The sequence below is a fragment of the Dendroctonus ponderosae genome, unplaced genomic scaffold (genome assembly GCF_020466585.1).
Source record: "Dendroctonus ponderosae isolate FM_Combo_2020 unplaced genomic scaffold, Dpon_F_20191213v2 Dpon_F_20191213_1, whole genome shotgun sequence".
NCBI lineage: Eukaryota > Metazoa > Arthropoda > Insecta > Coleoptera > Curculionidae > Dendroctonus > Dendroctonus ponderosae.
Genome location: NW_026017110.1, coordinates 10,551,984 through 10,569,674, shown reverse-complemented (window position 1 = coordinate 10,569,674; position 17,691 = coordinate 10,551,984). Strand labels below are relative to the sequence as shown.

At 34.9% G+C, this 17,691-nt stretch overlaps 1 protein-coding gene across 2 annotated transcripts in view; it reads right to left on the bottom strand.

Annotated features, from left to right (window-relative positions):
• LOC109533944 (serum response factor homolog) overlaps window positions 1-17,691 on the bottom strand; it is a 129,613-nt gene that overhangs the window by 8,783 nt on the left and 103,139 nt on the right. The window contains exon 3 of one of the 2 annotated variants that reach the window (XM_048670105.1): window positions 2,366-6,088. The exons of the other annotated variant lie outside the window; for it this stretch is intronic. Coding sequence (XP_048526062.1) covers window positions 5,468-6,088 — 621 coding nt within the window. The 3' untranslated portion in view covers window positions 2,366-5,467. Of the gene's footprint in view, window positions 1-2,365; window positions 6,089-17,691 lie in introns of those variants that run through there. 2 annotated transcript variants of the gene reach the window in all.

Sequence of the window (17,691 nt, the reverse complement as noted above, 5' to 3'; positions counted from 1 at the left end):
ATTAATTAAATGAAATAAACATAGAATATTAACTAACACCCGGTATATTGATGAATTTTGCAAACCAAAAATAATATTCTCAGAATTCAAAGAAAAATAGCTGAAAGTAAAAGAAATCAAAATAAACAATATTTTATTCGCTTTGTGTCCAAAATGGACAAAATTAATACTCCAAATGTATGCCAAGGCTTAAAGCAGCAACAACGCTACACGCGTAAGGAAAAATATTTAAGTATCTGAACAAAGAATTCTAGTCTCTTCCCAAATTTGATTGTCCTGACTAATCACCTGTTAGGCCTAATTAATTTTAGAATGTTTTAAAATGTTGCAATTGTGATGTATTTTAATGTGTGATATGATGAGGCTGTTGACGAACTGTGATTGTTTTTTAAATTAATGAATTGTTTTTTTTAACTATGTTATTTTAGAAAAACTGATGATGGTGGAAAAATACACCGAAACGTATTTTAATTGATAAATAAAGACAATAAATGACTGAAACCCAGGAATTAATTTTGATTTGGGATATAAATATATGAAGATTAAATGGACAAAGAATTCAAGCTTTGAATGCTCTCCTCGAAACCAGTTTAATTTTTCTAAAATTTGACAGCTGTCAACAGATATTAAAAAAACTTATTTATGACAGATTTTTAAATCGCTCCGATGGAAACAATGCTGTGTACCTTATACTATTTTCCATGGCAAGCTTCGATCAATTAAATTGAAAAGGTAATAATCGTTAGCAGGCACTTTATTTTTGAAAAACCTAACGACGTGATATCTTACTGAAATCGTAATAAAATGCTCTATTCGGTAAAGGAATAATCAAATATGGTTGTCATTAAAAAAAACTTAAGTGTGTGTCATATGTCAAAAGGGACAGTTATTTTGTAGAAATGCCTTATGCTATTTTGTTTGGAATTAAATTTCCTACAACTTTTCTATTGAATGTTTTCCTGTCAGATTAACATTGACGGAACTTGGAGTCATTTAAAAATCTGCCATAAGTTAGTTTTATCTAAATATATCTTGACAGCTGTTCAATTTTAGAAAATAATTTTTTTAGAAGGCAAAATTGATTTCAAGTAGAGTATTCAAAACTACAATTCTTTGCTCATTTAACCATCTTCGAAACTGATGTAGATGTAGTAGACTGTAGATAATAGCCTTAATGTACTTTACATTCCTCCTGAAACACCATGTATAATATTTTATACTAGTTTTCCCTTGAACGTGGATAGTTACACCTCACATAAACTGTCAGGAAATTGAAGATTTCGGTGCAAGCGCGCATATGCTTCAAGATTTGGGTTACTTGTTTAAAACTTTCTTCTGGATCGACGTGTACGTATTACAGAAAATACTTGTTTTATGATGTCATCAACAACAAAAATAGAGTCTTAACATAAAATCTATATTTTCAGTTATTCAAATTGAGCACCTTGTGTTTCATTTCATTTTTTAAGCTCGCACAGTGAATATTTTATAATGTCTTACCATTGTCCAGCAGATTTACAGGTAGATCTGAGGCCTGAATAACTGAGTGAATTTTTAGGAGCTGGCGCAGTGCTGCGCAAATGGCTTGGTGCAACTCAACGCTTCGGCTCAGTAACCCAGTTTCGTTGTTGGGAAAACGTTACTTAAATTATAAAGTATGAGCTAAAAACTTAGTTGACCTTTTTTAGGTGTTTGATCAATTGGGAAAACATTACTCATCAAAAATGTTGATAACATTTTTAAGACGTTCAATTCCAGTCTCGGGTCTCGGAAAACCATAATCCACTTTAATAAATGAGTTATAACTCATCCATTAATGAGTTATAACCCATCAACTCAGATAGCGGCAACAACTAAAAAGCACAACTCAACACAGTGTTACCCAGGCCTAGTATATGCTGCTTCAATTTTAATTTAAATGCAAAACAACTTGCTTACTTGCCAAAATAAAACAGAAGGCATTAGATTTTTGATATCTGGTTATTTCGAATCACCATGTATAATGTGCTCAATCTAAACACATTCACATCAATACCTGGAGGTCTTGTTAACAAGTCTATCAATGAAAATCCACACTATTTTTAGTAGCAATTAAAATTTGGCTTTATGATAAATATGTTTACGATTAAATATATTCGTGTTGAGAAAAATCAACTTGTTCAGGTTCATTCGGGATCAAATATTTATATTATTCCTATGAAGAAAATAATAAAATAATATTCGAACATTTTTTCGAAATTTTTGGTACACAGTACCAATTATCGAAATTTAAGATGGTTCTTTAAAGTAGCGACATATAATTTGAATCGAACCAAAGTCATTTAGCCTCAAATACAAGGCATTAATAAGCAAAGAAGGCACATCGTTGATTGCTTATCTATAGTTCAGTTTAATATAAACTTTTTCAATATAAATTATTGTTTTTTTTGAGTAATTGACTCAGGTTTCATTGGAGGTTAGGATCATACATTTTATTCTAGTGGCTTGGTATCCACTATAATTTTGTATGCTTTTCTATCTGTAGAAATTTTTTTTTTTTAAATATATATGATCTACCAACCATTTTGATGTTCCTAGGATACCTCTTAGTATTCACACTTTCTGAGTATAAGCGAATACGAGCACTAGGAAAGGAAGCAAATATGGACTAGCCTTGTAATATGAGCTAGGTGGGTTTCTCAGTTGTCCGATGCAGTTTTCTGCATCCGACTGTCACAAACTGTAACTGGAGTAGTTAATATTCCACGATAGAGATGACACTACAGCGGTAGACGTGTGACAGTTTATTTTCAGTTTTTGTCGGTTTCAAAGTCAAACAACTTTTTCCGGTTAGTTTATAAATGTCATTACCAGAAAATTAAGAATAATTTCCAAACCATTTCTGCACCAGCTTAAAGCGACATATCAAGCATTAGTTTTCGTCCCATTTTTTTTAAACCATTTTGGCAATATGGGCTACCCCTGTGTTTGTATTATGGCCTGGTGGTCCATGTTTAGAACTAACCTAAAGTATATTTTGTTAAAATGTCGAACAAACATCGGTACAAAGTCAAATAAAAAAAAAGAAAATTTCAATAAAATAAATAATTTTTTATCAAATAAAGAAAAAAATAAAAATATGAGACGAGGGGGACGTGGAACGCGCTATAACACCCGGGAGGCAGCATGAGATGGGTACCCTCACAGCTTCAAAAATATTTAATGTCCCACGTTCGACATTGCAACGTTCTGCTGGAAAAATAGAGCTAGAACCAATTAAAGCAGCCCAAACAAAACTAGTAAAGCTATCTTAGGGAATTACTTAAAACACGAGTTAGTTCGTTATACTTTGGAGATGGAAGCTAAATTTCGTGGATTAACAAGAAAAGACGTAAGGAGGTAAGGCGTCCGTTTGGAGGCAACATGTTTGGCAGAGCCATCAAGAGCTATCAGTACAACGACCAACGGGAACGTCATTTGCTCGCAGAAGAGACTTCAACTAGGAAAATGATCTAGAAGAACACAACAAGACGTTTTATCCCCCTGAACGCATCTTCAATGTTGATGAGACAGGTCTAATGGTTGTACGGAACAAGATTGCACAAGTTTTTGTACAAAAAGGGCATCCACGAATAGCATCAATAACTTCCGCTGGAAGAAGATCCTTAATAATTCTTATAGCATCGATGAGCGCTGCTGGCCAATTCATCTCACCAATTGATGATATTTCCCCGCAAAACATGAATCAACAATTGATGCAAGGAGCTCTCCCAGGTTCCATTATGGCAGTTCATCCCAGTGGATGGATGAAGTAATATTTTTGCAGAATGGATCCAAAAATTTAATTGACACAGTAAAACGTCACCAGTCCTGCTGATTTTGGATGGCCATTACAGCCATACACGTAATATAGAGATCATAGAATTGGCTAGAGCTAATGATGTAAGTAATACGCCACGTGAATCCGGTGTCTCTGAGCTTCTTGCCGTTAATGGATTCCGAACTACAGGCATAATTTAACAGGCATTTAACTAAAAATATATTTTCGGATTCCGATTTCATTGCTGCTGAGATTGAAGCGGGAAAAAAATCGAGCTGCATACCTAGTGACACTACTGATGAATAGGATGAGATGCTGATGGCTCCAAGCGCTACCAATTGAAATCAACCTGAAAATGAAAAGAATGAGATGCTGCGGTCTCCCAGCGCAATCAATTAAAATCAGTCTGAAAATTCTGTGATTCCCAGATACGATAATTTTATCATTCGATCAACACGCCTTCTAAAGGATCTTGTGCACCTGCCAGGGAAGTAAACTCAGGCGAAGAAAGTCTCCAAAGTTGGGCTCTCACAACACCAAGATAAACCAGCCTTTAAAACAAAGTTATTTGGGAATTGCAGCCCATCAGCTCCTTCCACATCTGGATCTATACGACAATCATTGCTATCATGTCTCTCATGTGCCTTGTTTGCAGAAAAAAACCTCCAGTCGTGGGAGTAAGCCAAGTAAGTGCTCAGTGGTAACCTATTCTCCCTACAAACATGAGTTTGTGGAATCTCTCAATAAAGCCCAAAATAAGGAAAAACGAAAGAAGAAAAGAAAAGGGAAAAGAGAGAAAAAGGAAAACAAAAGCAGGTCCTCCAAGCCACAAAGTATCACAATTTGAGAGTATCTATCAGTCAAAAGAAATAGAATCGAAACCCTACTTCTAGTTCTAGCAGCGACGATGAGGAAAATTTTAAGCCTGCAGACGATGATAGCGATTACAATGAGTTTTCTGACTTCTAGACTATGCAAAACACAGATGATGTAACTTGTATGTTTTGCAAAGTCCCTTTGTTAGAGAATAACTACGGTGAAATATGGGTCAAGTGCCTGATATGCAATTTGTGGGCCCACAACGAGTGCGCTGGGGCCGAAAAACAAGATTGTGGGTGTGAGATTTTTGCAAGTACTAAATGTAAAATTACAATATAGTTATGAGTTATTTAATAAATTATTAATTTTAGATAGAACTTATCAGTATCAATAAGATTGATTACCACTTCACATCGAATATTTTTCACACGTTTTTGGGGGTAGCCCATATTTAGGGCCAATTTCAAACTGACACACAAATGCATATTTTCACTATTTTTCCCAAATCTTCAATTTCTAGTTTGTTTAATAAATGTGAAATTATCACAGGTTGTGACTAACTAATGTAGCTATCGTTGTATTGAATAATCAAAACCGAATGTACCCAACAGTCACTAATTTTTTTATAAGACAAAAAAAAATGGGTATCCCATATTTGCTGCCTTTCCTCTAATAATGCTGACTTTGCCTTGGAAGACAAACATGTTTTCTCCACGATCAATTTGCAGAATCCTTTTGGCTCGTTCTCTGTCCATGTAATGGACGCTTGAAGCGCACGAAAGTATCTAACTTCGTAATTTGCTTCTGTAACTTGGGTTAATCTGTAAAAACAATGATTGTTCAACTTTCCTACCGCCCTTCAGGAGTTTTTATAATTGTAACTCCGTTAGCGAGAACCGAATTGACTGGCAGCGCTACCAAGTTCGATTGAGCACCCTGAATCACTCTAACAATCATGCCGTCGGGAATACTGGAAAATGCTATCCCGTTGTTGGTTTTCACAAGTAAAGTTGGTACACTTTTTACAGTTTCCGGTAACTTTGCAGCAATATAAGATGGTTTCGTAGTAGTAACTAATGATGCCCGTTGTATTGAAAGTGCAGTAGAACCAGTGGAGACTATCGAAGTATTATTCTGTACGCCAAGTACTGTGCTCACGCTTGTCGGAACTGTAGAAGTAGCCTTCGCCTTATTCGACTGAATCAGTGCGTTGTTCATTTGATTAAGGCGACTTATAATTTCGGGATCTTCTTTAGGCACTTTGTGAGGCGCTTTATGCTTTTTCGTTGGCTTCCTGATATCAGAAGCTGAAGAATCTGACGAACCCTGAGAGTCCTGCGAGCTGGTGTTGGTTTGTGATGGCTTAAACACGCGTTTGGACGAAACCACTACTTTTCTAGGCGGTTCATCTTCGTCTTCGAAATTGTCGTCGTCACAGTCTTCGAATTCGCTAAAATCTTCAATATTAATCTGCAACAAAAGAAAAAAGCTTAGTGTTTATCACTGCAATTCCCTCGTTTAAAAAGTCATATTAGTTGTTAATTTATTAATAGCAATTATTTCAAACATAGTTCCTTGGAAATATACGTGGTACACTAAGAGGTGCGTGTTACTTCAAACAATCGTAATAGATTGCAGTTTACGAAAACATTTTAGAAGATTATGCTGAAATATTGGCAGATAAAAAATTAAATAAGATTTTTTCAATAAGGAACAATTTAGTAAAATAGTTATATGTCTGTCCAAAGAAGTTAACCTTAACGTTTATAAATAAAATATCCCTTATCAAACTTTCATTTTCAAGTTATCAGGTGGTTAGCCATGATTTAATATTCATTCATCTACATATAGGTTGTGTTCCACCTCAAAATAGGTAAAACGCTTTCCTTAAAAATATAAACTGTGCGTCACGGGACGCTCTTCAGAAGTGATAGCTGGATATTATTTATAGAAACCATAACATATTGGACTTGTTTAACGCATGATGGCAATATCAATTTATAATTTCAATATTCTTATTAGACTAATAATTTATAAATGAATCAGAAATATTTAAATAGAACTTAATTTCCCTTTGAATGTAAAATATGTACGTTACCATTATTTAATCCTACAAAAGTGGCAATTTTTTTATGATAACTGTAATAAGGAACGAATTGCGACAATCGATTTGATCTTGCTCGATGCTTGTTTGTTTTGTATTATTTACCATCTTTAATTGTAACTTTGATTAAAGAAATAACATTAAATTTTACGCTTAGAAGAAAAAGTATCAATAAAATATCCACTTAGAATGAGTGGTATTTTATGGTAGTTTCGGTCAAGTAAACTGGAACTTTATGGTCGGTCGTCTTTGGACGCGTTTTCGACTGAACTGAGTTCGTCATAAATCGGACGAATAGTTTGATCAGATTTCGCATATGTGGGTATTGTCCCCTAGAAGTTTTTCATCGCACGAATTTGTCAGTTATCAGGGACGGATAAACCGAGAGGCTAGCAGGGGCTGTAGCCCCGAACCCCAACCTGGAAAGGACCCCGAAAACTCTAAATATTCAAAAAATATGCACATTTTACTGCTTTTGAGTGGGCCATATTCATTTCTGTCCCGGGCCTCGTAAAGCTTTAATCCGCCCCTGTCAGTTATGTGTTATCTAACAAAAAAGTACATTTATACACAAGGTAATTAAATCAGCGTAATCATACCACTGTTAATAATAATGAATTATTTTTATAATGACAAGATAACTATTTGGAAAATAGTTATCTTGTCAGAAAACGAATAAAGTTAAAAATAAAAAACTATTGTGTTACTGATATATTAGCAAAACGAAAAGAATTCGGAGAATTCCATCATTTATAGATCTGAATGATATGATTTTTCGCTCATATGCCACAAATCTTTTCTTTGATGTATGAGACTTATAGACTCCATATTATTAGTTTTTCAACATTCAGTTCAACTCGATGTGCCACAAACATTTTCGCAATTCATTCAGAAATCCTGCGAACAAATTCAATTTGTTCGCAGTATCAAGTTCGAACATCGCAACGATTCGTCCGAATGATTTCGGATGTAATGGGCCATGATTGAATTGAAATAATACTGTAGTGGATGCGCTTCAGCACGTTGCAATGAAATTGGATCATTCGATCTTTTTCGCACAATTCGTGACGAAAGTAGTTCGGACGAAAACGCATCCAAAGGAGAACGGCCCACAGGCTGCAGACTATTAAATACACACGACCGGGCCACAGACTACACACGATTATATAGTACGACCGGCCCAATGGAACGGAAGCTAAGGCACGGAAATGCGGCCAACTAAGGCACGGAAATGCGTAGCTACTTGTCTTTATTTATGACAGGAACAACGGCGCCGTAACGAATTTCGGGAATGCACCGTGCCATAAGAAGTTGTCACTTCAATAACTATATTTGATACATTAAAATGTCTATGATTTTAATTCGACCATTTCCTACCATAACATAAATTTTGAATAATTCAGCTTACTTTCTGTAATAAAATATAGACAAACTAGAGAATAACTTTTATAAATGAAATAACTATAGAAGTTCCGGGTCTGTGGTAAATATGATTATGTCACAATGTACAATATTTGCTATAAAAAAACCTATTTTGCCTTTTTTTACATCAACGGTTTTGGTGATAAATAATAATTGTCGATGTTGGAATATTGAAAATTCACATGTGATTAAAGAATGTCAAATGTTACCCAATGCGGCCAAAAAAAATGTGTGTTGGCTTCTTGAAAATGAAGTGATAGGACGGCGATAAATTGAATGGGATTTTATATTTTTAACAAAATGTAATACACCCACAAGCTGTGACATGATTGGAACCAGAATTAGATCAAGCTGGAATTCTTCTAAATAAATAAAAGTTACGTTTTCAAGAAGATCGTGCATCTTCTCTGATACGAGGAAAATAGATTAGGAGGGGTGGCCGCCAAGGTCGTCCGAATTGATCATAACATTGGACTTATTTCTCTGGACTCAAAAACGATAGTTTATAAAACTGAACCGAATGATGTTCATGACCTTAAAAATCGAATATATTTAGAACTAAGGCGCATTAAGGAGTTCAGATATTATCTGAAATAATACAGGGTGATTCAAAATTGGCGTCATTCCTATTAAGGGATGATAGGGACTAACTTGAATAGTAGATACGAGAAACATATTGAAAAAAAAAATTCTATAAGATATTAACATTTGAAAATGGAATTTCAACGTTGTTATTAATTATTACTTTGAAAAGGTCCTATGTTTGAGACGTTGTTTATTGAAATACTTAAGCATTTGAAAAGAAAAATTGACATATTTACTTCGAATTACAAACATTTTTCATATTCCAAAAGTACTCTTGTACAATTTTTTGATGAAAAGTCAAAGCGGCAATGATGTTTTTTGCCATTAGCATATAGTTACAGGTAGATAGCCTTTGTCAATAATAACAATAATTTGTTAAACTGTGACTTACTTTGAAGCTACTTTCACGAATTTGCGGATATGCGATTAGTTCTGAGGAAACATTCCTACCACGTATGTAAGATAGACAAGACACATGGACACATTAAATACCTGGTTTACTCAACATCGGTACAAATTGAACAGTAGTTAATTAACCCAATACGAGAAACGAGAAAAATTCAAAATGTGGGCCCAGACTGCCGCCAAGAGTGTACAATAAAGTGATGGGGCACAAACATGTTTGGAGTTAAACAAACAGTTCATGTGATTTAACAACTTAATTGTGTTTTATTTGTTGTTGTTGTTTGTGGTGTTAACATATGCACAGAACATCCCAATGGCGGATTCGCGTATACCACTCTTAAACCAAAAACGTTGCCCTCACCGACAATAGTGACAAGGTTATACTAACCTCAAAATATTTAATTCCCACTGTCCCTTTTGTTGTGTTTATGTTTCAGTGGTTACTACAGTTTGAAATAATTAAGAATTAACAGGTATTTATGTAAGTTAATGAGGCAGATTATCTTGAAAAACATTGTTGTCATCCTTCTGATCTGTTTTTGCAAATATCTCAGTTATTAATAAGAATATTTTTTTATTATTATTCTTGTTCTCCCAAAACACCCCCGGAGAAATGACACCAATTTTGAATCACCCTGTTAAGATGAAGTTTTACCTTGAATGATGAAGCCTACCTAGCCTAGAAAAAATATATTTTCGATGGAAGATGACTTAATGCAAGACCTTTGGAACATTAATATTATTACACTTTTTCATACAAAAATTGGGTAATTAAATTGCGTAAGAATGTTCTCGTCAGTGACATGTACATTGTACTTGCAGAAAAAGTGCAACTAATGGACTGTATAATGTTGAAACCCTAGACCGAAAAATTTCTACGAAGCTAAAATATTTACGACCATTTCATGATCTTTGGCTAGATGTACTTACTTTGTTTGAAATTACTTCAGCTTAAAACCTCTTTGATATGTCAAAACTAGAATTAGATTTTAGTGGCCTATTAACTGAGGAGCGTTTCTTAAACCGGCAAAAATGGATTCGAAAACGTGTAAACTAATTGTTTACCGATTATAGAAGACAATAGGAAGATTAATATTGATAGATAACGTTTTCAACAACATTCATTTATCTCAAGATGACTCGCAAATATTCACTGCAGACTGGTCCACTGTGGTGATTTAAAAATCAATTGAGACAATTTCTCTAAACTTTCATCTATTTCCTCATTCCATTTCTACAATACATTAAAATTCAACTTTCCTGCTTAAAAATCCAGAAATTTCAGGTGGCTAAACTAGGTAAAAGTATTTTTCAAAAGATCCTGGAATGAGTTTGATTTTACATCGAACTTAATCCACCTGCAAAACTGGCGCATATAAAGACTAAAGATCACTATAGCTTTTAGCTAAAATGATTGGTCATGTGTAAGTGCTTGATACAAAAAAATTGTGGTAAAAATTAGTCTGTGCACTGATTAGTCTGAATGGTAATAGGTTTTTTGTCAATTTGGCTCATTTATGTTTAAGGTCTATATTTAAGATACATTAGTTCAAAACAACGATAAAACATTTAAGCAAAAGCCAAGTTATTTCACACAAATAAATATACTTAGTATTCGTGTTATAGATATGGATTAATATTGTCTAATTTGAAAACAAACTGCATGCGATAATCAATACATCCTACATACCTCCGAAATGGTCGTAACCTAAACCGAAAATAAATTATGTTTCAAAAGAGGATCATTACTCAACAAGTTTTGTTTGTCTGTGAACAGCAAAACAATATTTGTTTGTCTGTAAACTCATGTGTTATATGAAAATAACTTTTAGTTTTCCTCCTTCTCGATTGCTGAGGAATCCAGTGTCACACCATCGCAAGATCAGTAAGAACGGCAATAATAAACATATTCCTCTACAAACGTGATTTCAAAGCAAAGTATGGAATATTGCAACATGTAGGATTGCAGGTTTCGTTGTGAGTTAGTAATGGATGATTCTTGCAATGGAGCCTGTAGAAAAACGTTCCACAGTGGCCTAATTATATTTCTGAAATAATGTATAATATTTTGCACTTCCTTCGCGAACACTCCGTATACCCGCATAACAATAAAACACGCAAAATAGCTGATATTCAAAATCTCTCCATTCTACACACTTTGAATTTGAAGAAAAAATAATTCCGAACAATTGTGTTGCGAAAATATTACCAAATAAAGATTGAGCAACTATAACAACACAGGAAATTATAGACCGGGTTACTTCTAAAGAAAAAATTAAAACCAATGATAAATATCTTAAAGAAACGTATTGCAGTCAATGTGTGTCAATACTATTTGCATGCATAACAAAAGATAAGCTTTGTATAATATGAATTTCCAAAACTGTGGAGTTGGGGATTCCGCTAAATGGTTGAAATCAGAACATTGCAGCTTATAATGTTAAGGCGAAATACTTCTTTGATCAGGTATAAGTAATATATCAACAATTACCTTTTGAAAAATGCTTTCTTGATGAAAATTAAGTGCGCCAATGACGCGTAAAGAAAAACTCACGTAGAAAGTGTAGCAAAGATAAAGCAAATCTGCCAGGAGTTATAGTACCCTACATAAGGCACCCATCAAACTACAAGATCACCGTACATACAACTATGAACTTTGCTGAGCTTCGCTTAATTAGAAATAAGAGAATTACTAGTACAGATCCACACATATTGTCTTATATAATTAAACGTCGTGTGAGCACGTGGTTTCGTAATAAAGTCCAAAATCTAAGAAATCTAGAAAAAAAGAATCTAGTTTTTTTTCAAGTATTCACGCTCGGCATCGCAAGCATAAAATTGGCGCAGTCGGTAGGATTTGTCGAAACGACTCAACAAAATCGTGAATAGTTTTGTTTTAACAATTAATTTGGCAAATTTCGAAATCGTGCTCACTTACGTGTTAGACCGAAAAATAAAACATTTTTTAGATTAACAAGACCAGAGACCAAGGGACCCATCGCTCTTCTCCTATTATATCTCCCGGCACAAGAAAATGAAATCTTCAGGAATGAAAATCACAATACTTCTACTATCACCACTTACGTCCTAAGTGAATCGTCAGACTTCCATGACATATCAACCAACCCAGGACGTTTACCACTAAAATTAGGAAATGCACAAAATACTATCGACTCATGGACATTTACCCAAGTTTTCAATAAAACCTGTCTAATCAAAGAATTCAATAACCTCCAAATTCAAAATGAAAGAATCAACAGCAAATTCGAGAATAAAACAGAAATTGGACTACAAGAAAGCTTTCCACACCTCGTATAAACTAACCCAATCGCTAAAAAATGAAATTTTCACACAACTCAATCAAATAAACCCATAACAATACAAGACAAAACCGTGGATTAATCAATGCTCTAGGTTCTATGTAAAAGCAATTACAGGAAACTTCGATCAAGACGATGCTCAAAAATACGAAAACGCAATAAAAATATTATCGAGCAATCAAGTTCAAATTAAAACTCAAGTAAACGATCAAATAACACTCGAAAATCAATCGAAATATTTCAGAACAACATTCAAAACCTGGCAAGAAATCAGTTACTGTTGAAAAGGCGAATAAATGAAACTGAAAAACTTCTCCAAACTATGGAAGTAGAAAGTATTGGAACTTACTACTTTTTCTTTATCGAAATTTCAATTAATTTATGACATTCTAGAAAAACTGGAAACCGCCATAACTTGCACAACTCTATCATCAACCCAAATGAATTACTGCAAGAATTGCAAAACATCTCAAAAAATCTTGGAAACTGCAAATTACCGTTCGAACCCAAAGAAGAAAATCATTCAAATCAAATCGCCTACAGTAAATAATATAAACGTATAAACTCGTGTTTATAATTGAAGTACCAATAGTGGAAAAACAAAACTATAATTACGTTCATTTGAACTCCTTTACTAATGTTCAAGAAGAGCTCTTCTAAAGTAATAAATCCTCATTGAAAATATTTAATTTTAAATGAGCAGAACCACTATTTTTCAAATAAAAAATGCAAGAAGTAATTCCTCAAGAGTTAATTTGTCAAGAAGACGATCCACTACAATCAACAATAGAACTGAACGAGAATTGTGAACTAAAAAAATGAAAATGTTGGAAATATCCTGCGGAAATATGAAAATATTGCGCTACCAAATACCGACTTTATTGATTTCACACGCAAAGATCCAGAAGAATTCAATCCTTTAAAACTGGGCAATTTAGCCCCGAACGAAAAAGTGCAGTTAGAAGTGCTCTAGAACTAAGCAAACAAAAAATTGATTTATCCGAAACAGAATTATATAGAATTATATTATTCTACTACTAATAATGTTGTTTATTGCATAAAAGTTTTAAAGAAAGATGTGCAGCAAGCCAGTCGACCCGAAACCAATAATCAGAGAAAGAACACCAAATTCTGAGGTATGAAAAAATAATTAAATTGCATGAAGTATTCTAAAAGTTATTGTAAAAAAATCGATTATCAGGTGGTTTCTTTAGAGGCCTGTATCTCCGTAGGAGACCCTCCAGAAAATTTTTCATAGAAACTTGTTATGTTTTTAACGTCCCTGTACAAATCCGAGAGCATGCTCACATATTCCGGGACACCCTGTATATGAAAACGCTACAACACAAATAACAACAAAACAGGAACAAACAAATAAAACAAAGATAAAACATGGAGTGAGACAAGGAGATTCAATATCCTCCATACTATTCACATTAGCTATGGAGGACATGTTCAGAGAGCTGAACTGGCAGAACAAGGGTATCCTCACAAACGGCGAAAGGCTAAAATGGTTTGCAGATGACATCACATTGATAGCACGGAACCAAGATGAACTACATAGTATGATTGAAGAACTAAACGAGAAATCAGAGCAAATAGGCCCAAAAATTAAAATTAACAAAACTAAGTACCTAACGAATGATAAAGGGTGTTCCAAAAAGAACGACGGTTTTGAATTGCGCGCCATTTGTAGTGTCATGATTTAGATTAAAAAAGGGCCGTTCGTTAGTTGACAGCATGAGGGTAAATAAAATGGAGCGGTTCAATACACAACAACGAATTCTCATTGTGAAAAATTATTATCAAATTGGTCGAAGTTTTGCAGCTTCAGTTCGCAAAATGCGTACAATTATGGGCCATCGTAATGCTCCAACTGAAGGCACTGTGAGAAAATTAATGAAGAAATTTCAGCAAACTGTGTCTGTTAATGAAGTGAAAACAGAAACACACGTTCGTCCTGGTCGCTCGACTGAAAATATCGCAGCAGTACGTGCAAATGTTGAGGAAAGCCCAACCACAATTCGACGGTGATTTTTCAACAAAAATCATCTTTAGTGACGAGGCCAAAATTGCAAAATATGGATCTCAACAGCATGTGGTTTCAACAGGACGGTGCAACATGATATACAGGCAGAGAAGCTGTTGAATTACTGCAAGAGTCATTTCCTGGTCGTGTTATTTCTCGTTTTGGAGATCGGCATTGGCAGTCCAGATCATGCGATTTAAAGCCTTTGGACTTTTTTGTTTGGGGGTTTTCAAAGTCACAATTTATGTGAACAAACCAACAACGATTGAAGCTTAAAAGATGAAATTCAACGCTGTATCTCTGAAATACTGCAAAATATATGCGCAATAGTCTGAAAATTTCATCAAAAGAGCACGTCTGTGCCAGCAAAGCCGAGGCGGTCATTTGACCGATGTCTTATTCCATTCATAACCTCATGATGTGTACTTCATATTCCAATAAATGTTTCGAAGTTATGCCACAAACATATACTTTTATTTAAAATTTAAAGCCGTCGTTCTTATTGGAACACCCTTTGTAAATACATTAGAATCGTCATATTATAACCATAAATAACCGACCAGTTGAAAAAGTAGAATCATATATATACTTCGGTCAAAAGATACGGATAACCAAAAACAATCTAACTGCAAATTTATCACCCCGAATATCCTTGGCATTTGGACGAATGCAAGACGTCTTTAAGTCTGACATGCCAAATACAATAAACGCTAGAGTTTTCAACCAGTATGACCTAGCGGTTCTCACTTATGGAACAGAGGCCTGGACACTAAACACAAATATAATAAATAGGTTACAAGTAACTCAGCGAGCCATGGAAAGACGAATCATAAACATCAAACTACAAGACCGCATTACCAACACAGAAATAAGAGGAAGAACAAAAGTTAAAGATCATAGTGTTATCAGAAGTAAGGATTCTAATAAGGCAGCTGTAATTTGAAATTTATTTTACAAGCTCTTTGAGCTGTCGATCAACACTGAAAAAAGTTATCCTTTTGGTACCCTGAATATCGTACACACTCGCAGATATATTTTTACATAAATGTATTGTCATTTTCGTGTCGTCTCGTTTGATTTTTTATTGTAGAACATAGGATAGGAAAGGACCACCCTGTAGACGATGCCTATAACGTATATTGACGTGAATCATAATCCAGATTATATTCAATTTTATGTGATTAATGAAATGTATGATTCAAATAAAATTTTATCATATTATAATTTATGCATTAACCACATATGCGACATTTCATCTCGCCTGTGAAAATGTGTTTTCATTCTTGAATAGCGACCGCGAATGGCCGCATCAAAATTCAACGTATCGTCCCTTATTTATTTGCCGGATTAATTTGTTCGCATGAAATTTCAAAGGTCGATTTTCTTTCGACCACCAATAGCAACCAATCAGTCCAGTAGTACCAGTATAGTGGATCGATAAGTAGCGCAAAAAAATACAGAACAACATACGACTTAATGTTTGATGTTTAGATACGAGTTTCTCGATTCCGATTAACAAATTACGCGGTTAATAAGGCATCGCGTGAGGGCCAAATGATTTCACGTTTCGAGCAAAAACCTCAAACTAAAGAATTATCTGCATAACTGAACACGTATGCGCAGGTATGTGTTTTGTTTATTGACGACACATTGCAGGAATACGAACCTTTAACTATACGAAATTCTTAAGATGCAGTTTACGAGCATGATTTCACAAGAAATGAAACAATATTAGGTCTATTTTTAGCGAAATATGTGCTTACATCCTCCTAGGAATGCGAATTCGATATATCTCTCCGCATCCAAGGTAGAGGCAAAAAATAAGGACAAGCCAGCAGCCAAGACTAGTCGTCGTCATCGTCCTGGTCGTCTTTGCAAAGGCAACTTCTGTCGCAGCAATTTCCATGATGTAACTCGGTTTTTCATGGTTGTCTTGCCACTTTTGGTCACACCGGTGCCCGTCTCGGCGCTATAAACCTATAATAGGCGAACCAAAGCCACGCTGTCTACGCTTTTCTATTGGAATCGACCAGAAGTTGACTTCGTCAAATTTGGTATCGCATCCGACGAGGTACGAGTGTAAATCTAAGTCCCGGCCGAGTCGAGACTACTAATTATTCGAATTAATTGTTATTTGTTGCTGGGCTCATTGTCCTGTACTCGCTGGGGATTTGTATCTGTCCTTATCGAGGGATTTATCTTTGATTTGATGACGACTTGTAAATATATGGAGAAGCCGGAGGACGTAAAAGAACCTTGTCCGACATTCGATTCGGATACCGACCGCGAAGAATTAAGCGTTGCTCTCCACTGACAATAGGGTGCTAAATTCGAATTTCAATTTTCGAGAAAAAGAATATTTGAGTCATCATTTGCATGGAGAAGACTGCCGCTCGTTTTTCGATAAGATTGATTCCCTTAAAAATATTAAACCAATATCAATGCTGCTAATATACAAGTGAACATTATTTAAACTTATTTATTATTTATGGGCAATGTGATAAAGCTTATATTGGAACCAATCAGCATACGTGAACATAGCTGGCAACAAAACAGAAGAGGTGACGATCCAAAAACGCATGCGTCCTATCGCCGACCTTATTTAACATCTACTCTGAACAGACATTTTGAGAGGCACTGGAAGACTGAACCGAAGGGATTAAATGAACGGCGAACATAAACAACTTCAGATACGCAGATGATACTGTTATCCTCGTAAGTGGCCTAGCGGATCTTCAAACTGTTCTTGAGAAAATTAATACAACGAGCGAGGAATATGGACTTAGCCTGAACACCTCTAGTTTTGACGTTAAAGCAAGAAACTATAGAACGAGCCGAGAGATGTACTTACTTGGGATCAATGATTAATGCAAACTGGGATCAATCCGTAGAAATTAGATGCAAAATCGAGAAAGCAAGAACTGTATCCAATAAAATGAAAACATTTTTCGTCAGCCGACACCTAAGCCGACAACTGAAAATAAGAAAGGGTCAGATGTTACATCCTTCCAGTCCTTTTGTACGACGTTGAGGCGTGGACCATGGCAGAAACCTTGATTCGAAATGAGGATATCCCGGAGAATTATGCGGATCCATGGATGGAGCATATAACTAACAAAGATATACTTAGAAGAATGGGAAAAACGAAAAAGGTAGCATTCACAGCGAAGAGAAGAAAAATAGACTACTTCGGACATATCATGAGGAA